Consider the following 26,140-nt stretch of genomic DNA (forward strand, 5'->3'; position numbering starts at 1 on the left):
TTTGCTTATTATAAGATCTCAAAGTATTGTTTATATTTTCTACCTTATAAACACATTGCACAAATGTAGAAAATTAAGAGTTATTCTTATCCATTGGAGGGTGAGAGGGGAGGAGGGGTAACTTCACCCCAGAAATGCACGAAGGTATAAATATACGTGTATTATACAGTGTTTGCTAAATACTTTATCATTTATCACATATGAATATACGCGATACAACTTCCATGTTTTACAGCCACATCTCGTCCTTTACCACGCCGCTACATGTGTTATTTCATTCCTTTGCATCAAAAAAAGTTTTCTAACAGTTTCTGCAAAGTAATTGGCAATTATTGACCTGCAGTGCAAAAGGTGAATGGCGCGACATTTCCTCTCTTGGTCACAAAGCATAGAACCGGTACAGATAACAACCTCGAAACAAACTGTGTTCACATTGAGTTCAACCACAGGTTATTACACTATACATCGTCTTATTGTTTTGTTATTCGGGCACTATAAAGGAATAACTCCAGAGCAGTGAGTTTATGTCTTGAGACTGCAGAAAATTACAAAAATAAGACCACGCTCCATTGACATCTCCTTACAACAACAGTTGATAGAGAATGAATCATTTCTAGCTATTGTTTTCTTGATTCTGGTTTTATGATGGTTTGTTAAGATATATTTATTTATTTAACAATCACCAGATACAACTCAGAGGCCATTTTTTTTACACTTTATATCTAACAACAACAAGAACAATGGAAAGAATTTGGAAAGGTATCGGCCATAGCCTGTTTAGTAGGTACTATCCCGGCATTTGCCTGGTAGGACTGAGGGAAACGCTGGAAAACCTCAAACACGATGGTCGGCAGCAGGATTCGAACCCACGACCTTCCGAATGCGAAGCCAACGCTCTACCACTTGAGCTACTTCGCTCGGTAAATAGTGATGATTCTAATTGATCCAATGATCAAGTTACTCTTGTCGGATGTACACTCATGTCCAAAATGATTGTCGCATATCTATAACTGTCTTCTTGTAAGAATATAATTCGATAATGATTTTGCAGGGTACTTTTAATACTGATACAATGTGAGTAATCGGGAATTGTATATTTGTGGTAAATTTGATAGGAAAAGAATTATAAATACGAAAATTAGAGTGAGTAAAACAAAATGTTGCTAAATTGACAAGAAAGTTTTATTTTCGTTTTATTGTTCTTATTTACTGCTCTTTTGACATGAAATTTGCCACATACATGTCTTTGCCGATTATACACATACTAACATTATAAGAAATACCGGGCGAATTCGTTATCAAATTATATTCCTAGAACAACATATTTATAGTCATGCGACAATAATTTTGGACATGAGTGTACATATGTGTATAACAAATTTCGGAAATTTAATATCCGATCTTCATATACGAAGTGTGATCAAAAATACAGTGAATAATTTTATTAGAAACAAGTAATAAGCTTACGAGGGAACCTATCCAAGTGCAACTCTGACTTCGAGTCGAGTTGCACTTGGATAGGTTCCCTCGTTAGATGGAATTTTACTAGAAACAAAGTAATAAGCTTAGATGGAATTTTATTAGAAACAAAGTAATAAGCTTACATAGAGTTTTATTAGAAACAAAGTAATAAGCTTAGATGGAATTTTATTAGAAACAAAGTAATAAGCTTAGATGGAATTTTATTAGAAACAAAGTAATAAGCTTAGATGGAATTTTACTAGAAACAAAGTAATAAGCTTAGATGGAATTTTATTAGAAACAAAGTAATAAGCTTACATAGAGTTTTATTAGAAACAAAATAATAAGCTTAGATGGAATTTTATTAGAAACAAAGTAATAAGCTTAGATGGAATTTTATTAGAAACAAAGTAATAAGCTTACATAGAGTTTTATTAGAAACAAAGTAATAAGCTTAGATGGAATTTTATTAGAAACAAAGTAATAAGCTTAGATGGAATGTTATTAGAAACAAAGTAATAAGCTTAGATGGAATGTTATTAGAAACAAAGTAATAAGCTTACATGGAATTTGTTTTAATCTCCTTCTAAGTACTGTTGTCCTTGGCTAACAATGCACTTACTCGTCCCAACGTTGAATCCATGACTGGAGGTATTTCTGGAAGGTTTCTTTCGGAAGGGCGTTCAGCTGCTCTCTCGTGTCTCTCTCAATGTCAAACGTCTTTCTTTAAACACGGTTTTAATTTTTGGGAAGAGCTAGAAGTTGTGTCATGTTATATCTGGAGAATACGGTGGATGTGAACAGACAGGAATATTTTTTTTCGGCCAAAAATTCCTGCTCGTCAGTCAAAAGTCAGGGAACTAATTTCGCACTCACTCTTCTCGTTTTCAAATCAGTGGTAAAAATGCTTTATACGGATCCGTACGAGTTGTTTAGTTCTTTGGAAAGCTCTCGAATAGTTGTTCGCCTGCTTGAACGAACACTCGAATTGTTTTTTTTTTGTTACGTTTTCCACGTTTTCTTGTTTTTGAAGTTAATGGACGTCCCGAACGTTGCACGTCTTCTGCCGATTTATTTCCGCTTTTTAATTGCTCATAGCACTTGTAAAGTCTTCAGAGTTACAGCGTTACCGCTAGGGATGGCCACAAAGTTCCGGTTTTCAAAACCGGTTCTGGAACCGGTGCCGGACCTGAATCCGAAAACCCGGTTCCAGAACCGGATCTTAGGGACCGGTTCCAGACCTGGATCCGAAAACCCGGTTCAGATCTGGATCAGAAAACCCGGTTCCAGAACCGGATCTTAGGAACGGGTTCCAGATCTGGATCTGAAAACCCCCAAAGACCCCTAAAGGAGGCAGAAAGTTCACCTTCAAAACACTGCAAAGAGGACCATGCGCTTGTTCCCTCCCCGCCCAGACCCGCTTGTGCCCCCAGAAAAAAATTTTGGTCCACCAGTGGGTGTTTAGCCAAATGAGTTGACCAGTTTGTCTGTTTAGCCAATGAGTTTGCCAGTTACCCAGTCTGGGCGCCCGCCTGTCGATTGCACCATTTCATCTAGCACACTGTTCACAGCCTGCCAGCAGCTCGGGTTTAGCGTAGAGATGGTCAAAAATTTTAGGTTCTTGTAGATCCTGTTCCAGAACCGGAACTTGGGAACCGGTTTCAGACCTGGATCCGAAGAACCGGTTCCAGACCTGGATCCGAAAAACCGGCTCTGATGTGTTTGTGTCTGATGAAGAGGACGTTAGGTCCTTGAAACTGTAACACATTGTAAGTATAGTTTTTAATATATTTCATTCTGCTCTGGTCAGAACTGTGTTTTATTTGTTACTCTACTTATCCAGAGCCATGGAGTTTGTTCATTAAAGATAATTGAATTTGTAAAAAATAAAACGAACTATGGCTTTAAGACCAGAAATAGTAGAAATGAAATAATCAGTTAATATTCAGTCGAGTATACCTGATCCAGCCAACCAACCTTAACGATAATCGTATATTATCGTTATTATTGCAATTCTAATAGTATTTTCAAGATCTTAGATTTTACTAATTGACTAGTATCTTCAAGATCTTAGATTTTACTGAATTTTACAGTTTTGTGTATTTAAATTTTGAAGATTTTTATTTGAGTTTTTTTTCCCACTGGACATATAATATTTTGCTTGAAATTACGGTTCACAATGGACTACGGTTGACCAGTTAATTGGGCAACATTTATCAACACATCGGCTTCATTCGCGATATTTCTCGTTTCGTAGACCAGGATTTGCTACTGCTTATTTCAAATAGTTGCCAATTACTCAGTCTAAAAACTTTGTAGCTGCTCCACCGGAGATCGAATCGGGACATTCACACTGTAGATATCCGTGTGTGAGCATAAAATAACGCCCCAGCTATTTCCAAAATTTGTTTACGATGTCAACTAATTCGATTTGAACACTGTTGATCATGGGTCTTCTTAACGGTTAAAAGAACAGCTGGCAACTCTGCCGCCCATCTACCTAACGGTTTTCAAGTATGTAAATTACTGTTCTTGTAACCGCCGTGAAAGGTGTTCAAGATAAAGACAATGACTGGAGCCTGTTCTGCATGTTGGCTTACAGAGAAAGAGAAAGTGGGTGTCGGAGTTGACATTTTCAAGTAGAATCGTATGCTGTTCCTAATGACTCTTACTCGCACGCATCGGCAGAACACTATTTGAGGAGCTCTTGAAGAAGAGAGAGAAACGTGGCTATGGTATTGTGATACGAATCTTGTATCTTACTATGACTCGTCCTTGTTACATATAAAATAGATAGAGAAACTTCGCCTTCTTTTTTCCCACACCAGGAAGTAAAGTAACTGATTATTATATTACGACGTGATTCATTTCTCTGACGTATTGCTTGGTACGTATTACCTGACTCCGTGGCATTTTGAAGGATATGGATCTGCAGATACATAAAAGAACTTTGAAGATGCCCATAGTGTAATAAAACAATTGTTTGTTTCTTTTCTTTTTTTCTTTTCGTAAAAGAGAACAATATCAGGTGATACGTATTTAAATTATAGGAGCCTCGGCGTACAGAGTTCCTTTGTTAAGAATATAATCTCTTGACCGTGACAGACCAGAGCCTTATGTTGGGAGAAATATAATGATTGACGTGTGCATAAGTGAATAATCCATTGTTGTTCACTTCTTGTAACAGTGGTATATGGACAGCTTTTCTTCTGAAATATATGAGGTCGACGTATTTGTTAAACTGTGAGAAGCGGCCATACTATCCTGATGAATGTCACTGCAGAATTTGTCAGTACATGCAGATATGACCTAGATGAAGTGTCCCTACCTCGAATCGAACCCAAGATTGCTAGCACCAAAGGCAAGAGAGACAGCGACTACGATACGCAGAGCCACTATAGTTTTAATTCCTCAACATAATCCTTAAAAAATTATGTGTTTATGTATGGTTGTTAGACAGCTGGAATTGAAGATTTGCAAAGCTCTTGATCTTACTGACTCTAATGCCAGTGCATATTATTATTATTATTATTATTATTATTATTATTATTATTATTATTATTATTATTATTATTATTATTATTATTATTATTATTATTATTATTATTATTATTAAATAATGATTGATGTCTTCATATATTTATTTTATTTGGTACTACTATCGAAGCATAAATTGCATTGGAAGAAAGGGGCCGCGGTGGCTCAGTAGTAGAGCGTTGCCTCAGGTGCTTGGGGTCGTTGATTCGATCCCAGCTTGCGCCAAGTGAGCTTTGTGGTAAACAAACACCGTGTGCGTAAGTTTTCTCGGGGTTCTCCCGTTTCTTCGCATATTCTTCAATCTACATTCATTTCTCATATTCACCGTCTCCTTTAGCCTAGCCTTCATAAGCATGGGAACATTTAATTCTTACATTGAAAGGAAATACCCATTAAATCAGAATAGCAATGACTTACTACGTATTTACTTTTTATTATTTTGCGCACGTGTAGTAATAGGCATGCGCACGGGGCAAATACTTGAATATTACTATCTTTTCATGTTTTAACATCCTTTCAAATATGTGTCAATTTTAAACAGTTCACACATGCTTCTTGTTTCGAGTAGACTATGTGTACAGTTCCTCTTCCCCTTTCCCTCTTCATAATTCGTCCGTCCGTGTATGTTTATGGCTGTTGTTATAACTAGTTTTTGAGAATAATCGTGGTTAAGGAATAAAGATGCGTGAGTGGTGTTTTAGTTTTCATCAGTGTAGATTGCGCTGGAAATGATGTTCTTTGTGTTGAAGAGAAAATCACGACCTCATTTTATTGGTTTCAAGTCCCAAGGGCGTAAGATTCTTGTAGTTTGTAACTAAAAAAAATAAGAAAAAAATATTGCAATAACCTGTATTTCACTTTTTAAAAAAGAAAGAGAAAAATAATTATATCATTTTGTATGTTGCTCTGAAAGAATGACACACATAAGAATCATTTGAAGCAAAGATTGCCAATTCTCAATCGAGGCTCTCTCAGGCTTAAGTTCACTATTTTCAGTGACACTTGCGCCTACTAATCTCAATGAGTAATATTGTCCACGATACGAGATGAGTAATAAAATTTCTTATCTTGTAAACAGTGTTGCTAGATCTGAAGATTAAAAAGTAGCGAGGTGATGCTCCAAAAGTAGCGGATTTGAACTATTTGTAGCCCAAACGTAAAAATGAATTATTTTTGCAGCTATGCACTTTTACCAATCCAAATATTTTCATCGTTGCAATGGAAACACGAAAAGTTGGAAATACACGAGATGTCCGGATTGGCAACAGTTAGACGGCGACTGCAGTTTTACTGTTGATAATGGCACATTAAAACGAACTTCATACTTCGTCAGGAGCAGTAGAACTACGGTAGAACTACAGCTGGGTGGACGGTAATGGTGTAAAGTGGGCGAGTTTTCAAATTTCCTAGCAGACAGTTTCCTTAAGTCAGTTTTAGGTTCTGGAATAGACTTTACAAAGTTTACAGCATGTTTTTTTTCACTGTTATTCCTCACGTCTTTGATTCAGTTCAGTTGCTAAGTTCTTTGTCTGGAAGCAATGAATTTTGGAAGTTTTTATTGTAACTTCACTTACTCATTATGATAATATCGATAATACAGCAATACAGTTAAATTTGCGATGTTCACGTTTACACAGCTCCGTACAGTCTCAGTGATACTGCAACAGCGCAAACTCAACAAAGGTATAGTGTTGTCAGATCTGGAGATTATAAAGTATTAAAACAAGAATTCAACTAGTATCGGTATCGGTAGAATTAAAACAAGAGTTCAATTAAGAATTTTGGTAGCGAGGCCACTTAATATCGCCAAATCCGATACTTGTAGCGCAATCTGGCAACACTGCTTGTATATTTTGTACAGCTCTCGTCTCGTCTCAATTTTCTTCTTTCTTCTGGAAAGTTTTCTCGTCTCGTTTTGTAATTTTATGTACAAAATTTACGCCGTGATTTGTTTTAAAACATCTAGAAGTTACCAGAATCCGTGAGAGCAACACGAAGGATGTGATATAACAATATTTAAACTATATTTATTATTGGAGTATATTTGTGTACGTTGATAAATGCTTTTCGTTGTGTTCGTGCAACCAATCACTTTAGCAATTTATAGTTCTTATACTATGAAACATGTAACAGTAAAACTTTGTTTCAGATGTAAGACTTCGAGGAACTAGTGTTACCCATGAAACTCGTAACATTTCTCGTTTCGGAAGGGAAGTGACAATTGTCATGTTTCTCGTCTCGTTACGAGCTTACAAAGGCGATTCTCATCTAGTTTTCGAGACGAGATGAGATGTTTTCCGCCTTGTAGGCAACACTATCAAATTAATCTTACGCTGTTTCAGGCTCGTGTTGAGAAACGGCTTGGGTTCGCTATTCTCACTGAGGCTCGCGCTCGCTTGGACTTTGTTTGATTTGCTATCTATTTACGGGGCTTGTGCAAACCTATGGATTAACGAGTCACTTGAGACTCGACTTATGTCCCGGGCATCTGGAGTAGCCGAAATACCGATCTCTACAGCATTCTGCAAAATTTTACAATCGGTTTATGATGCCCACTACTGGAGTACGAATGTTGACATGTTGTGATATTTCTTCATCAAGTACTATGGCTTCAAAATTCCAAATATAATTTCATGTTTATTCGTCTTTACAATCTGATTCAACCTAGTTGAACACAAACTATTTGGACTTTGTGGTACCTCTTATACATTACTACACGAGTTTTACATTCTCGCTTGGTTAACTTTTGACGATTCCTCGTAAGGAAAATATGTAGCGTTTCTCGTTTTTCGTGGTTCGATTTTCTTTATGCGTTTATTCTTGAAGAGACCTTGTAGTTATGTTTCAGTGCAATGATTCTCTGATACATATTGTAGTTATGTTTCAGTGCAATGCTTTGACACACACAACAAGAGAATAAATTTATAGATTAGTGAGAAGAGAAAGGGATGAGATAATTGTGTTTTTTGAAATTACTCTAGCAGCTTCATTATACTCTGCATGTATGAAGATATTAGGTCGTCTCCGGGTCACACTGGGTCAGGTGAGGTCACAGGTCTATCCAGATCATTGACTGTGGTGAGTTACTTGCTATCAGATCTCCCGGGTCACAAACCACGAAATTCGTGACATATTTCAACTCTGCGGGCGGTCAATTATGAGCTTAGACGAATTGAACCCAAAGCCAGGGAAAGGTTACAGCAAAAGCATTGACCGTCTTCTTAACAAGGAAAGCTAAAGTTTCTTTTAATTTCTGTTATATTCAATCGCGGCTTTCAGTCTTATTCTTGTTTCTTCCTTTCACTCAACCAAGAGGTTATTTTCTCCTTCTAATGCATTCTATAAATAAATAAATAAAAAAAAAACATTGTAAAAGGTATTTTCAAGGTCATTAGCTTTTATTTTTGATCATAAGATATTTTCAGATTCAATTAGTTCTTGGTCGAATTTGAGGAAGAAGATTGCATAGTAAAAATCCTACTACATAGGATAGGTGCTGATTGCCACGGGTGCTGACTGCCACAGCCAATTATTGGTGCTGATTGCCACGACTGTCGCTAATTGCAAATATGAAGGCGCTGACTGCCACGACGGCGTGCTGACTGCCACGAGCCTGGGAGAAACTGTATTTGGAAAGAGGAATTAATCCCTCATACTAAATTTATGATTATTAATTTATATAGTAAGGATTAATTTAGTAATCATCACAGCAAATCTATGTGGCATCCTATAAGTTACAAAGTTGCTCACTAAGTGGAACGACATACACTTGAATGTTTATAAAGGGATTGTCTTTTCTGTTATATGTACAATTTGCACATTTTATTGTTTATATTAATTGTTTTATTGTAGCTATTATTTAATGGATATGATGGTCTGAAGCCAGCTGACAAGGGAGGATTGGGAGAAGCACTCGCCTGCAGAGAAATAAGCATGTCATTTGAAGGACCAATTCATGCTGATTACAACAGGTAATAAAACTCCTGTACGTTGAGAACTGTTCGAGATATTCAGCTTGGAAATTTATGAGAAAATGAGTGGATGCACGTGTCAATGCGTTAAGTATTCTCACCCATGGCGAAGCCTGATGGTTTGAACTTGCTATTGCTTGATCACTGGGGTCCATTCACAGACAAATTATCCATTACAAGTTGCATGACGGATGGCAAAGACCTAATGCTTGAGAAGATACCAAAGAATTGCACACGATTTATGCAACCATTTGATGTGTTTTGATTCCGATCAATCAAAGATTATGGCAGGAGATTTGTACATAGTATGAATCTTCTTCATCTGGATGTTATAATGTACCAACGAAACAATCAAATAAAGTTCGTGTCCATAAGAATCACTTCCGATCACCGCGATACATTGGATTGTTTCAGATTGCGTTCTGCAAGGCAGGTTACGAATAAATTATAGGCCTATAACTCTTGAATCACTTGTCGAATTTGCTTTTTGCTTTGGTTCTGCGAACTGTTCTCTTGAGGATGCAACACAATTGCACCTATAAAATGTTCATGGTGCAAGGAAGTGTTTTGCCTGCGTCATTTCTTCATAAAACAGAAGAACAACAGTGATCAATTTTCATCTCTAATCTATGATTATTTTGAACAATGTAATGATGACTAATTGTATCTAACAAACCCGTTAGTTATTGCGAAAGACTTTTTTCTGTTACTTCCGATAGCTTTCAATTCGTATTATCAATATTCGTTACTAATTATGTTGTACTTAAAGCGTATAAATGCGTATATCCTCATTTTCTCATATAAACTTCCAAGTTGAATATCTCGAACCGTTCTCAATCGTACAGGAATTTTATTAGCTTGTTATAATCAGCATGAATTGGGACTTCAAATGGCGTGCTTAGTTTCTCTGCAGGCGAGTACTTTCTCCTGAACTTCTCTTGTGAGGTACAGCCAGCAGTGCTGTTTTGATGGAACTTTTAAGAGCTGCTCGGTACAATTTGCACAGCTGTACACAGTTCATGCTGACATAGGGAGTTCAAGTGAGAATACATAAATCGTACCAATTTTGTACGCACCGCTCCCTGACAAAACTGAAAGTACACTCATGTCCAAAATGATTGTCGCATATCTATAACTGTCTTCTTGTAAGAATATAATTTGACAATTTTGTAGACTACTTTTAATACTTATATTATGTGTATAATCAGGAAATTTATATTTGTGATAAATTTCATAGGAAAGGAAATAAATAAATAAGAAAATCATAATGAGTAAAATAAAATGTAACTAAATGGACAAGAAAATTTTATTTTCGTTTTATTGTTCTTATTTACATGAAATTTACCACATACTTGTCTTTGCCGATTATACACATACTAACATTATAAGAAATACCGGGCGAATTCGTTATCAAATTATATTACTAGAACAACATATTTATAATCATGTGATAATAATTTTGGACATGACTGTACATACCACCTGTGTGTACCTGTTTACCTTTGTTAGGTGTTGGTCTGAACAACACGATCCTAAGGATCATCTAGTTTCTTTCATGCTTCGTGGCGTCCGGTAATGTTACGTGTAGCAACTTTCTCTCAGGCTCGTGGCAGTCAGCACGCCATCGTGGCAGTCAGCACCTTGATATTGGCAACCAGCGCCAGTCGTGGCAATCAGCACCAATAATTGGCTGTGGCAGTCAGCACCCCACCCCTACATATACCCTTGTTATCTGTTTTACAATTTTAATCATTTAACGATAAATAAAAGCTTTCGAATTGCATTAGGAAGGCAATAGTTCTTATCTTTTCCCTTAGAAGCGCCACATAAATAATTTAAACCAGCATTGAATCATTGTCCCATCTGTTGACATAATGCTTAATTAACTTATTTGATGAAACTTGAATGAAGTCAATGTAACGCCTCGTCGTATGCAGCCAACCAAGTTTCTGTGATGACGTGGGTTGTTTAAGCAGCAAGCACTCGAATAAATATTTCAAACTACTTAATTTTACAGTAAAATGATAAGCTATAGCGAAAGTTATGTCAGATGTGAGGTTTACGTATCTATAAAATTTCAGAGCTTTAGTTTGTATGGAAGTACGTGAAATTTAAGTGTCAAGATTTGACTCTAACAAACAAACAGACATGCAACCTAATATAAGCATTGTGAGAAAAAGTATTAATTATATAATCATCTAATAGATATATTGAATATTTACGTTTAATATTTGCGGAAAATATTGAATAATAATAATCAGCGGTGCAAATCTGTCTTCAACATTGGGGTGGACGGGTAAGACCATTCCCATAATTTTTTAATGCTATGTTCAAAATATTTATGAAGTTAAAAAAAATGCTGTGGAGGACCAGGGGAGCAGAGTTGTTTTCAACGTTGGGAGGCGAGCAGATTTGAGGCTTATTCTAGTTGAGAGAAGGGGAGAAATGGGACTCATATTACGGTAGATGAATCTGATTTCTAAGGGGAACCTGTTGTATATTATATATCACGCGATATAGATGAACTGGCAGTCGGGCACAAATCATGACACTTCTCTCCGAAAAACACATTTGAAATTGGATTATTGGGGAAAGAACAGTCGTCCCAGTTCCAAGTTTGGGGGGACGTCTCTCCCTCATCTCCCTGAATTTACGCTAGTAATAATAATAATAGTTTTATTATTACTAATATAATTGCTATTAAAATAAATTGTATTCGTAGCCGTTTTGTGTCAACAATTCCATTGTTGCTGTCAGGACCGGACTTAAGCCGATTGGATCGATTGCTTCCAATTGTGCGTCGCGCCTAAGGTGGCTAACACAAGAGTGTAATATACTCTTGGGTTGTCGAGAACAAACAAAATATTGCGAGTTAGGTGGTAACCTGGGATTGACCAAGATTGTTCCTTATTGAGCATCGCACTTTTTAAGGTCAGTCCTGGTCGCAGATTTGTCTATGTGGAATAGCGAGGCGACTTTCAGAACTAAGACAGGCGACCGGAACATGCACAAGCCTTCAAGTAAATAAGTCACAAATTACAGGTCTAACATTTAGGACTTGTCAACGTTATCCTTTCTTCCAAGTTAGGGTTACCATACTTTAGCATTTATGCAGAGATATCTACATTTTGAGCGTAAAAGTTTCCGTCCGCGTACATTTTCCCAAATTGACTGATTTGTCCGCATTTTCTAAGCTGAACTGTATTGTCTTCATAGCGTGGTCTATCGGAGTGGCAGCAGCGATTATCTGAGTATGACAAGTACTCTCTTAGCGTTATGTGTCGACTTTTTCCGTTTCTTTCGCATTTACGCTTCCTATTCTTTCTACCAAGTTTTGCTATGCTATAGTGTTCTGTGTACATATATTTAAATGGTTAAATGTAGGTGCACCGTGATTCTATTGATATTTGAGATTATGGTGACTGTTCCAAGTTGTTATGACGCATCCTGTTTATCAGTCGCACTAAAGCAGCAAGGGGTGATTCACTCAAACGTTGCTAAGTTGAAGGAATTCGTATGTATCACGGAAATAGACTCATGGTTGTCAAATGATTGCAACCACTTGTCAATAATACGAGAAGATATGGACAGTGGAGCATTAAATACTCATCTCCATATTAGAAAATAGAAGTTTCCTGCCAGTGCTGCTATATGTCTATACGTCCAATGTTATCAGTAGACATCGGATTTTTATGCACTTAAAATTCATGAAATATGCATGCAACTATGCTGTTAAATGTGTTAAAATATGCACTTAATAGGCTATGCACTAACAAAAAATAAGAGAGAGCATTTTCAAACATACAGCAAAGTAATGACAGAACGTTTGTAAGTGACATATGACATAAGGATATACTTTTCCTTTCAGGGACTCCTCTTCAGAATTTATTGTTGTGATATTAACTGTTCATGTATTCCTATTTTAAAACACACATTCACATATTATGAGATTAAAATGAACAAAGTGATATGGGAACCGATCTCTAGATTTTTTTTAAAGTTATATTTCAGAGTTATTTGTGAATGAAATAATACAAGCCCCACTTTCTATATGTTTCCACTGAAGGGTTTACTCCCGGTAATTAGCCTTACAGCATGTCACGAGATGCTTCTCTACATTTTCTGGTGTCTGGTGTCAGTTTGTGATGTTTGTCTGTTAGAATGACATCTCAATATCAACAATACTTATATATATATATATATATATATATATATATATATATATATATATATATATATATATATATATATATATATATATATATTAAATATATATGTGTGTGTGTGTGTATGTATGTATGTAGAATTTTTATAGATGTTACCGGACAATATTTATAGATAGAAGTAAGTTGAATATCTGTGTTTTGTGGCAAGTTTGATTTTAACCCTTGAAGGTACGAGGCAGGTCCACAAAATAAGTGTACTAGGGCACTCGCGGGTAGAGGGATTTTTTTTTTATCACTATGTTGGTTACACTCCCGTGTAGCTTAGCTCCTACCCTTTCTAGCGAGCTCCATCGCGCCTCAGTACGACCAAAACTGTGGCCACAGTAACATCTCCCGTGAAAGGTGTCATTAAAAATCTGCCGTTATCTCGTTGAAATTCGAAGCGTTATCGGTTATCTCGTTGTCAAGGGAAAAATCTTCGTCTGAAGTTTTTAACAAGATCAAAAAAAAAATGAGAGATGGAATTCAGAACAACAGGATGGGACTGCTGACGAAAAGAGTATACTTTTTTGCACGAAAATGCCAGACCACATATGGCTGATGGAACAAAGCAGCTTTTGGAGACATTGGGATGGAGTTTTGATCCACTGCGCGCATTCCCCTGACCTGGTGCCTTCACACTATCAGCTGTTCACCTCCCTGAAGATGCACATGGTTTGAAAAGAAATTTGAACTAACAAGGAAGTGAAGGTAGAGGTGAACGATTGGGCAAAAGAGGTATCGGCACACTTCTTTGGCCAATTCATTAAAAAAAAAAAAATCCCTCCTCTCACTAACGTAAGTGCACCGAGAGGTATGGCGAATACGTGGAAAAATAATTCACAAATGTACTGATGTAACCATGTAAAATTTTGTTTTAAATAATTTTTTTTTGAAATCTCCAAAAATCTTGGGACACTTATTTTCTGAACGTGCCTCATATTCCCAGGGCTTCAATTGTTATTCGGAGTTTGTCAAGAACAAGCGTCAATTTCTTTTCTCCAGAGCACCCAAATTCACCAGGGAGCTCCTCCGTGGCTAAGCGGTTAGCGCACGCGCCTTTGGCGTGGGAGGCCCGGGTTCGATTCCCGGCGAAAGCTCATGTGGTTCGGATGCCACGTTAATCAGTAGGTCCACGTCTCATATAGCCTCGCTGCTGAACGGGACGTTAAACTCAAAATCAACTCAAATTCACCAGGAATTAACTGGAGCTGGTGCTTAACTTTATCAACTGGAGTTCAGTTAGTAGCATCCTCACTTTTCTAGTTTGTGCATTATTTTCAACACGATCTTAAAATGAGTCTTTATCATTATCAAATTTTTACTAACTTTTTGATAATTGAAAGCGCCTTTGCTCTGCTGACTTTTACATCAGATGAATCAAATTTTTACACAACACTTTTTTTAGTTCGTCAAAATATTTGCAATAAAACTTTGCAGCCTGAAGCCAAATTCTTCATCGGCTAAGAATGGGTTCAGGAGAAAGAGGCGTGATACGCTTGCATGTACGGGATTCCTTTCACAAAGAGTTTATTTATGTTTGATATCAAGAAATTTACATGCGAAAGCAGATTGAATTTATTCTGCTACCAGGGGCCTCATTTAGGGGGCGGGCAGGAGGGGGTAATTGCTCCCCCCCACAAGAGTTTGAGGAATACATATACTTTAATTGAGTGTCTACTAATATACTAGTACAGTAAGGGACACTTGTGAATGGTACACTTTTGCCGTAAATTTCCTTATGGGTGTACCATCCAGAAGTGTCTCTTACTGTACAAAATGTGAAAGTCTTAATGTCGATGATGCTCTTGCCCCCCTCAAGCGAAGTCTGAAATGACGCCCCCTGTCTGCTACTCTATGAAGTCCATTGGTCGTATGAAGTCCAGAATTTGATGAGGTGTTTCTTCTGTAATAAGAATGTAAATTTAATTTAATTTCAATTTGATTGAAAACTTGTGGTAACAGAATGCAGTTTTTTTTTATTATGTAATTATAATTTTATATTTTAGTATTGTTACAATTTTCAGTTTTCTTAAACTTCGTATTGAAACTGTTGTTAAATTTTATGTTTAATTGGATTTTTTGGTACTTTTTGAAATTTTTTGTAGTAAAAGTTGTGTTTTTATTGTTGTTTTCAAATAAACTTAACGTATATGTTCCTTTCAGGTTTACATCATACTGGAGACGCTCACAAGAAAATCGTGGTGTGTTACGTTGGAACTTGGGCAACGTATCGATCTGGTCTCGGACAATTTAATATTGAACACATTGATCCCACGCTATGTACTCACCTGGTGTATGCATTTGCTGGTCTTAATGCATCTTCTTGGACCATTCGGAGTCTAGATCCTTATCATGATCTAGAGGAAGACTATGGGAAAGGTGAGCTTTTTTAAGATAAGCTGTCTCGTATCCAGTAGATTCAAATGTTTTATTTGTTATGATATGTAAATTTTTCGAATTTAGGAACAGTGTTTGTAGTTTAAGGGAAATTTCATAGGTAAATTTAACAAAAAAAAAAAAAAAAGGGGGGGGGGGATGGAATATTTCGATATAACGTGAATATCCAGAGAAATTCTCACGCTGAGTGATTGACCAATGTAAATGCTTAAAATTTTCTTTGTTCTTCAGAAATAAACCAATGCAATAGGAATAGTTTCTATGTGTGTGTTCAAAGTAGCATAATTTGCACCCCTTGTTGACTGAGTATATTTGTGTGTACTTTTTGTTAAAAAAAACTGAAGGAAAAAATAAAAAAATAAAAAAAAAATAGAAGTGAATGAATAAAATAAAGGCCTATGTTTAGCAGAAGGGGTTCAGCTCTTTTCTCCGAAAAATGTTACAATTTTGGTGATTTCTGTTCACATTCGGTTAGTTTAGGGTAGGTTAGGTTAGTTTAGTTTAGTTTAGGTTAGTTTATGTTATATTAGTGTAGGGGTCACGCATGATTTTCCAAAAAAAAAAAGAAAAGAAAAGAAAAAGAAAGTGATAGAATTTTGCTTACTTCTACTAATATTAGGTTAGTTTAGGTTAATCCAGGTTAGCTTAGGTTAGTTTATGTTAGGTTAGGTTAGATTTGGTTACGTTATGTTACGTCTAAGTACTTGCATCATTCATTTCTCCTGTAAATTTTGTCTTTTTTACGTGCTTCTGGACCCCTTGTACTAAACACACTCTAAAATAAATATGGTTGACACTTCATTTAATATAACTAAATTAATCTTATCACATAACGTCTGTGATAGGAATTGGATAGTCAACAAATTACGGAAAATTTGATAAGAAAAGGGATATTTTGTGTCAGTCGAGGGAAATTTTCTTAACGAAACTTGCTGACTTAGGACCTTATAGAGAAGTTATTATAGGTAGAGATGCCATTTATCCCTATTTCTTTAGTAGGACAAATTCTTTCGATTGCTTATTCTCGTGGTTTTCCTTTTTCAACAAAACGAACAAATTGTTTCTTTTCTGTTATAAATTAAGTAAATGCTCTATTTGTAAATGTTGTCTGGCTCCCACATTATGACTTTTCAATTGTGAGACGTGGAGACGTCATTTTAACAGTGTTCACGCTCTTGCTGTAACGAATTGCTTTGTTTGGCAGGCATTTTTTCTTTCTTTTCTTTTCCTTTTTACTTTTGAGTGACGATGACAAAGAAGACACGAAATAAAATGGAATTCGAAATTTCAACGGATTTACACGTTCCATTGTCTCTGCATGCCGAAAACATGATTTGGATGTTTATCTATTTGTCCTTATGTGGCTACACGCTTAAGAGACCATATAGGTTCAATATATAGGGATCAAAATTTGAACTTAGGTTTTTAAAAATATTCTGGAGTGACGTTTCGAATTTTCTTCGTACCCCCGAATATATGGAGTCATGGAAATGCAAAATTATTTTCATGATTTTTAAAAATGTATTTCATAAATTGATTTAAAAAAAAAAGTTCTCGGGAGAAGACACTGGTAAGCGCCACTTCCAGCAAAATTAAGTTATTAGGGGAAATGGGTTAGGTTTGAACAACAGAACAATAATATAGGTCATTTTCGATCATTTTAAAATATTTCCCCTTCCCCTAAGTTGCACCGTAAAAATGAAATTATAAAAAACATCCCTTGTCCGAACCTCATCTATGTGGCGAATTTGCTCGAGATCGGTCTGGTGATTTAAGAATTATCAAGACTCAAACGTAGTCACTTTCATTTTTATGTATTTTTAGATATCTACCACTTCTCTAAGTTGCACCGTCAAACTGAAATGATAAAAACTATCCCAGGCGTGAACCTCATTTATGTGACAAATTTGATCGAGATTGGTCAGGTGATTTAAGAATTATCAAGACTCAATATATATAGATTGTACCGTTTTCTTTGGAAAAAGATAGAAAGGGTAGTTTACAGGTGGAATGAGCATTTTGCTTTCGAGGGCCAACAATATTGATGTCTTGAAATGGTAAAAAATAAAATAAATTCGAGATTTCGACATACAGGAGTTAAACAGAATAATGTGAAAAGGCCAAAAAGGGTGAAAGCGTGACTAATACGGTATGGGACCGTCGTTGTAGTGAAAACAGCCTGAATTCGTTGAAGGCGAGATTGATGCAGATGATGAATCGCAGTTAATAGAATGTTTACCACTCTTCCTACAAAATACGCTCCTATTCCTTTAGAGATGATTATGGAGGAGAACGACACCCCACACAGTTTTTTTTTTTTTTTTTTTTTTTTTTTTTAACAGTTGAATGGCTTGATTATTTTGAGATATGGTGATTATTAAATCCAAGAGGTGCAAAAGTTTTTGTTCATGCTCCGTAAACCATACTGTGACTTTCCTATTTGTGTTACAGGGAACCAAATCATTTTGACATGTGCCATCCCAGCAGAAACCACTGTTTGGGCCGAGGTGAGAACATGGTCCCTAAAATTTGATCATATGATTTGGCAGTTATGGTTCCACGTAATGGTACAATGAGTCCTACAGATAACCATGATATTACCATCCACACTATTACACAACCACTTCCATACATTGTTGGTAAAAGACAGTTCGGAACGTACACACGTCATGCTGTAGGAAACAATATGAATATTAATACATCGGGCCATATGACATGCTTCTCTTGCTTTGCAGTCCACTGCACCACCGGAGTCGTTTGTTAAGGTTTACTGATGTCATCAGGGACTTGCCTATAGGAGTCACAGCATAAATAATATTCGTTTCATGGGACTCTCTGCGCACTATTTTCGTGGAAATTGAGTCTCTCATTGATAATTGAATTCTAGAGTAATTTTAGTAGCAGTGTCATATTTCCTGTCACAATTAATTTTGAATGCCCTTTTAGCTTTGTGTGACAATGTTTCGAGCAATGTTGTGTTTAGCAGATATGGTTTTCTCACTAATTGTGTGTACTTGTATAACATTGGAGGCAGTGGCTTTCGATATCTTACAAAGAATTTTCTCGTAGCTGTGTTGTTAGCGTACGTGTCTTCTGCACGGGAGACCTGGGTTCGTTCTCGGTGGGAACTCATCTAGTTTGGATTCCACGTTAAGCTCTGGTACATGTCTCATATAGCCTTGGCTGCTGAAAGGAACCCTAAACTCAAATGAAATGAGAGTCTGTAAAGTCTGCCATTTGAATACTCTACCTTCACACTGCAGCACTCACAGATGAACTGAGTACTGATAAAGGATAGCATGCTTCACGCCATACATAGTCAACAGAACACGATCGTCAAACTTAACAAGTGTTGTACAATTACATTCGAAACTTAGATGTGATTTCCGACTATTGTTCACATTATTTTTTCCAACCCCTGTATGTACACGTTTAATAACCTAAGATGGATAATTGGACTTCGTTCATCTGTTCGTTTCTACGTACAGAGACCTAGAGGCCACATCGCATAATTCATCGAAGCCATATTTTAAAAGATCGTTGTAATACCATTCTGTAAAATTGTATGATCGCTTGTTGTTAAAAAAGGATGATTTTTTTAATATATCATCCACATACAATAAATAGTTGCAAGTAATATTCTCAGATATATCATCAATAAACAACAAAAAGAGTAAGATCCCCAAATTTGACCTCTGATGTACTCCAGAAGTAATATTACAAATCGAAGAGAAGTATTTCCTTTATTCTTATCAAAAAATTCCTGTCAGATAAATACGAAACAAGTCAGTTAATTATACAACATGGTAGATCGAATTTAATTAATTTACCTAATAATATATGATGAGGTAGGTTGTCAAATGCCTTTGTAAAATTCAGATAAATCACATTAACTTGATCACCATTATGAAGAACAGGGAGCACATTATGCATTATTTGATAAATTAGTTACTATAGATCTACCATTCAAAATACCGTGTTGATTAATAACAATCTTGGATTGAATCAAATTATATGTGTATTTATATATTATTTTCCAGAACTTTTAAGTATAGCATTCATTACTGAAATAGGTCTGAAATCACTGATCCTACCTCCACTTGTTCTAGGAATTGGTGTTACTGCAACAATATTCCAAATACACTTGTATCAGGATTTATATTAATATTTAGGCTCCAATTAAATAAAGAAGCTAAAAGAGTAGCAAAGAGTTCAGCTATTCCTTTGATCATAAAAACAGGATTGCCATCAATGCCACAAGCAGATTTAACCTTTTGAAGATTTAAAGCGTCTAACATATGTTCAATAGTAATTACAGATGGTTTAATGGCTGAAAAATAATTGAAAGACCTTAGTATTTCTACATCTTTATTAGGAAATTTTTGAAGAACTGAAGCAAAATATTTAGCAAAAGAATCAGTCAACAATTTATATCAGTTATAAAACCATTATCTTTAATAACGCCGGATGTTTCATTACTATTAACCCCATGTATATATTTCCAGAATTTTGTTAGAAACATTTCCTGAATAATTTTCAATTTTCTGATAATAAATTTGCTTATCTTCATTTATTTAGCCTTAAAGGCTCTTTGACAATTAGAAACTGTAATACAATCACATTATAAAGAGGTAATTTTGTATTTCTTATGAGCTGAATTCTTTGTCCATAACAAAGAAACAACGTCTTTCGAATACCATAAAGAATATTTAGAGATTTTTGACCTTGCCATAAGAATATTATTTTTCATAGACAGCACTATGACATCCTGAACTTTTTGGGCTACTAAATTTATATAAGTTCCTAACAAAATATTAGACCAATTTGCTTCAGCAACCTGATGATAATGAACTAAAGCAATCTTCTTTTACAAATTGAAATCGCTCAGGAACTTAATATAATTTCAAACCGTTTTGAAGGAAAACTTTAATTTCAAGAGGATTATGATACAAGTCAGGTTTCACCATATTTTCGTAATGATTGTTGAACACAATACTAACATTAGATATTACCAGATCTAAATCAGATTGAAGAATTAACAGTTAAAATCACATTATAAATATATATATATATATATATATATTGAAAGAATTTGAAATTTGATATTGAAGAAATAATGTATACCAGAAAATATTTCATTATTAATTCAGTTAATTTTTGAAATATTGAAATCACCAATAATTAAAACATCGTAATTAAGAAGATTTAATTTATCGAGATATATTTAAGATAATTTTCAAACTCTTGAAAAGAAAAACCAGGGTGAAAATCCACACATGAAATCAAGAGATTCTTAGTTGATTTACATTTTAATTCAATTCAAACACATTCATTTGTTCTTTCTAAGTCAGTTCTACGATGAACAGGAAAATGTTTCCTAATAACTAACAAAGAGCCTCCACCTCCAGTACATGTATAGTCACTATATTTTCTATCAGTTCTGAAGCATATATATATATATATATATATATATATATATATACACGTGTCAGGAAAATAATCATAGTCATTGTATATATATCTGATTACCAGGTCTCTATAACTGCAATAATATCATAATTACAGTTAGAAGCAGAAGAAAAAAATCGCTACTTTTAGTTCGAAGACCACGCTCATTCTGATCCAAATATTGAGACTAGTCATTTGAAGAACGGGAATCACTCCGTAGATTCGTCATGTGACGTAGTTTACCATAAAAAGGACCAATAAGAGTTCCATTTGGTCACACCGATAGATCGTTTATAATGGAAAACTCTGATTGATTCTCTTCAACATGAAATGAAGAATAAGAAGCATGTTTAGTTTTTAATTTAGCACATACTGCATTCGTAACAGTTTGCTTTTTAACAAAATATTCAACTACATCTGGTGTGAAAGATGGACTAAACTTTATTGCAAACAAAGCTTTCTTTCTAATTTTAGATTTCAAGCCTAAGTTACTTGTAGTGCATCAAACTACAAATTTTCTTTGTTCTCTTTTTAGAATTCAAACTATAAGATCGTTCAATTTCACAATGTGAAATCTGTTTCTTGTTTCTAGAAAACAACATGTGACCAAAATTCAGAATTTTGATCCGAAACAATTTCATTGACAGACTTATTATTCACATTCAAACTCCGAAATTGATTACGATTATTTACGTCGTGTGCTTTTACATGAAGTTCAAGTTTACACTTCTTTATATTCCTTAACTAACAATTGTCTTAATAATATATTTTCACTTTTTAGAGCAGCAATTTCAGCTCTCACATTATGAAGTTCTTGTAAAAGCACATGGTTTATTCTATTGAAACCTTCATCAAAAAAATCAGAGTCAATAGATAATTGTTTACGACTAATGTTTCGCTGAGTATTTTTCTTTTCTTCATTTTCTCGATTTTGAAATGTACGAGGATTTAAGCCACTGGAGGCTGCCAATATTTAAGATTCCCTAGTATTTGATTTTAAACAGAAGTCACACTTACATTAATTTACTTGTAAGGTATTCACATCATTGCTATGTAGTTTCAAACATGTTACATGGCTCTTACTAGAACATAATTTACATTTCAAAGTTCCTTTTTTTTTTCTTTTTGTCTACCATAAATAGACATTTTGGACAATTATCGGATGCAGGTGCCATTAATGTACACAAAATCATTACACATCTCAAAAGAAGAATAAAAATAAATGAAAATCATGCACTCTTACTTGCCAATAGAGTGGAATATAACAAAACAAAAATTTGAACTCGCTTCCCAGCCTGCCAGAGGATCCAAAATAGAAGAAAAACAGACCTCACGATCTTTTCTACCTACCACAATAGTAGATGGAACTTGGACTAGATGGAAATGTCCCAGTTGGGCCACTGAAAGCTCTACAGCAATATACGATCACTGTAACATAGTTACAGTAACCGGTTGACTAACTGCTTTCATTGTTGCCCCGCTCCATCGGTCAAAGATAAAATAATAAGATCTAATAAAGAAAAGAAAATATTTGGCACACTTGGAGGAAGAGACGGCTCATGTTGAAAATTTGACCAGATGATATAAAGAAAGCTTTAGAAATTGAGTAGCCACGGGGCCAGAGGCCGAGAAGCGATACTACTACTACTACTACTACTACTACTACTACTACTACTACTACTACTACTACTACTACTACTACTACTACTACTATTACTACTACTACTACTACTACTAATAATAATAATAATAATAATATGTTTAACCCGTTGTAACCAACAATTGATATATGATGCTCTTTTATGCATACGTTATATTTTAAGTTAGATAAATATAACCCTGATGATTAGAGTTATTTGAGTGCTTTTTATTTTTTTTATTTATTTTATTTAATATCGCGCAGTCTTTATACTATGATATTTTTCTATTGTACTTACGTACGATACCTAACAGAAGTTTTTGCTTGATATTGGTATTGGACACAAATGTATTAAATTACCTTGGATATTATAGTGTTATACTTGGCTAACGCTGTTCTTAGCACCTTAAATATGTAATTAGATTAAATTAAATTGTTATTACAGGCTCTTACAAGAAAATGACACTGCTGAAAAGAGCGAATCCTCATTTGAAAGTAACGCTTGCCATTGGAGGATGGAACGAAGGCTCTGGAAATTATTCGTCGCTTGTAGCATCTCCTGCCAAACGACAGGTGTTCATTGCAAGCGCCGTTGAACTTATAAAGTAAGTTGTTCGGTTTATTTTTTTGTTTTAACTTTATATTTATTTTTATTACTATTATTCGTATTAGAACATCTTTCTACTATTTAATATCATTTGAGTTTTAACATAGTTTTTTGTATATGTTTCCTTTCTTTTAAAAATAAGTTTACTTTTTAAAAATCAAGATTCTTGACTGAATGAAATCAGATTGTCTGTGTAATAAGAGCTAAAGTTTTACAGTATTTCAAAATGTACTATTCTTAATCCTAAATCTTAATTATATCCTGTTGCTTCATTATTCCATTTTTTAAAACCAATGACAATCCTGTTTGAAATGGTGCGCTGTGCTTAGTTACTATCGATACCAATGCATCACGCATAGAAATGTCTATTCAAAATGTTAGTGTGACATCATATCTTCCCTATATGCGTCAATCGGTAAGTTTAACTTATAAAGGACCTTTCTGGTTGCAATGATGTCATCAGACTTTGCGGGAGATGGCTGAAATTCTGTTCAAATGTAGGAAGAGACTATGTAGATTCTGTTCCAAAAGCAAATTGTCCTAAAATGGGTAAAATGGGTCAAACCAAGCGCGAAATATTAACATTAATGTAAATGGAAAATCAATGACAAGCAAATAATTCCTCCACTTATCTCAAAAACCAAAAGAGGGAGATGGCTGAAATTCAGCTTAATATAGAAGAGACTATGTAGATTCTATTCCAAAAGCAAATTGTCCTAAAATGGGTAGAACATAGTCAAACAAAGCGCGAAATATTAACATTAATGTAAATGGAAAATCAATGAAAAACAAATAATTCCTCTACTTATCTCAAAAACCAAGAGATAGATGGCTGAAATTTAGCTTGAATATAGAAGAGACTATGCAGATTGTATATTTTAAAATCAATTGTCCTAAAATGGATGAAACATAGAAGAAAAAAAACGCATAAAACATTAACATTAAGTCAATGGAAAATCAATGAAAACAATGATGTTATCTACATATCTCTCAAAAACTATAATAAGGAGATGGCTAATTGAAAGCTTATTGCAAAGACATAATGAAGAGTTTAAAAACGATTTATAGCACGTAAGGTAAATATGGATAGAACATTGTCAAAAGTCAAGTTGTTTGAGTAAAATCAATAAATAATGATAAAGTATATACATCTTCGGCAAAATACCCAGGTCACCTCACGCGGAGGTTTACGTGCTTGAAGTGTCTCACATCTGGATTTGGAATCTCCGGACTCGATTTAGCGCGCAACGTGGCTTTTGACCTGATCACTTGACACAGTCTGGTCCTTATGGCAAACTGGATAGGCCCTTAGTTTCACTGTGCGCGCTTCATATGTTACATTAGATTTCATACAGTGTTTTCCACGTAGAATATGTAGGTCTGTACCAAATGATACAAATATTTGAAGGATATGTAGGAAATAACATAACCTGATCTTACATAACTTACTTATCTGTAACTAACGCATAATAAAGTACCCTCCACCGATAGATATTGTTGCGTCTGTGTGTATATTTTTTTTCATTCACACGTCCCTTTTTACAGAGAATGAGACAGAGAGATCATAATTAAAAATCGCAAGGTAAGTCCTGTAATCGAGGAACACATATAGACTTCTACTGATAAGCCAAATGATGGGAAACACTGCCTTGATACGCATCATACTTTGACTAGACGAGTAAGGGTTTCAGTGTCTTGTTGAAAGACGCTGTACTGGTTTTCAAATTCAGTTCATTGTGCATAGAATAACTCAAACGAAAAATATAGAGCCAATAAAGCGCATTCCTGACCGGCACGAGTGAAGAGGTATCTTCTCTGAGTGAAGAGGTTCTTTATGTCATTATGTGGTTATGATGCGACTTGTATCGTTCTGGGGATTAAAATAACCTGACAACCATTCTTCGTCTGTCAAAAGAAAGAGTATTTAATCCAAATAATCATTAACTATCTGAGACAAGAGCCAATTGCCATAAGCAACTTATTTAGCTATTTTATTCTTTCAACTTGTGCACTACGGTCATACGTTATGCTCGAAACGGAGCTCTTTTTAACTTTTGACGGAATGTTGAGTGAAAAACGGTTTGTTGGGATCATCTTCGTGTCGATTTTCGGAGTCTTCTAACTGTGCCATTACCAGATCTGTCGATTACCTCTGGGAGATTTCATTTTCAATAGTTCATTGCCTTGTTCTCACAACCAATCTTGTTCTCCACTTCCTTCAATTGTACTTGTCGTGGGGACCTTGTTGAAACTAGGATATTTTCCCACACATGTCTTCAATCTCATGAATGGAACACATAAAATCCCCACAATGTCAGTTCCAATCCAATGTCAGTTCGTTTTTCAACTGAAAACTGCACCATTTTCGTTGTTCTCGAAGAATTTTGTCACAGCTTTGGCTCGGGGACATGGAGCTCCATCATGAATAAAGTTGAAGTTTGCGTCGTCAAACCAGACTCCAATCTGGTGAAGCAGTTCTTCTTGAAGAACTTATAGGTATTAGTCGTCCTTCATTGTTCCCTCTACTATATACATACATACAGTCTCCCAAGCCAGAAGAGACACATCACACCCCAAACCATAACTGAAGTAGGATGCTTCACAGTGTGTTGGAGACATTCCAACAGTCACTGCTGCCAAGCACACGGAAAGTTCAAAGTTGACCTTAAAAGTCACTGGTCACGGACGCTACCGGTCATAGACGGCAGCAGACACGGGAACACATGTACAGTATTAATAGAGAGTAAACTTATTGTCTCTTCACAGAAATAATTTTATCGTATTTTTATAAAGTTTTTTTCTATTAGCAACTCCCCATTTTTACTCCAAGTGTTGGCATAAATATAGAATGTGGGTGCTTAACGATTACTAG

General features: G+C 35.3%; 1 protein-coding gene across 1 annotated transcript in view; it reads left to right on the forward strand.

Annotated features, from left to right (window-relative positions):
- The window catches only part of LOC145668106 (putative chitinase 2), a 97,444-nt gene that overhangs the window by 22,511 nt on the left and 48,793 nt on the right, over positions 1–26,140 (forward strand). The window contains exons 2-3 of the mRNA XM_081735633.1: positions 15,341–15,556; positions 23,107–23,266. Of these exons, the coding sequence (XP_081591759.1) occupies positions 15,341–15,556; positions 23,107–23,266 (376 nt within the window). The remainder of the gene's footprint in view (positions 1–15,340; positions 15,557–23,106; positions 23,267–26,140) is intronic.

Source organism: Thermobia domestica, chromosome 13 (assembly GCF_964235325.1).
Source record: "Thermobia domestica chromosome 13, izTheDome1.hap1.1, whole genome shotgun sequence".
NCBI classification, from domain to species: domain Eukaryota; kingdom Metazoa; phylum Arthropoda; class Insecta; order Zygentoma; family Lepismatidae; genus Thermobia; species Thermobia domestica.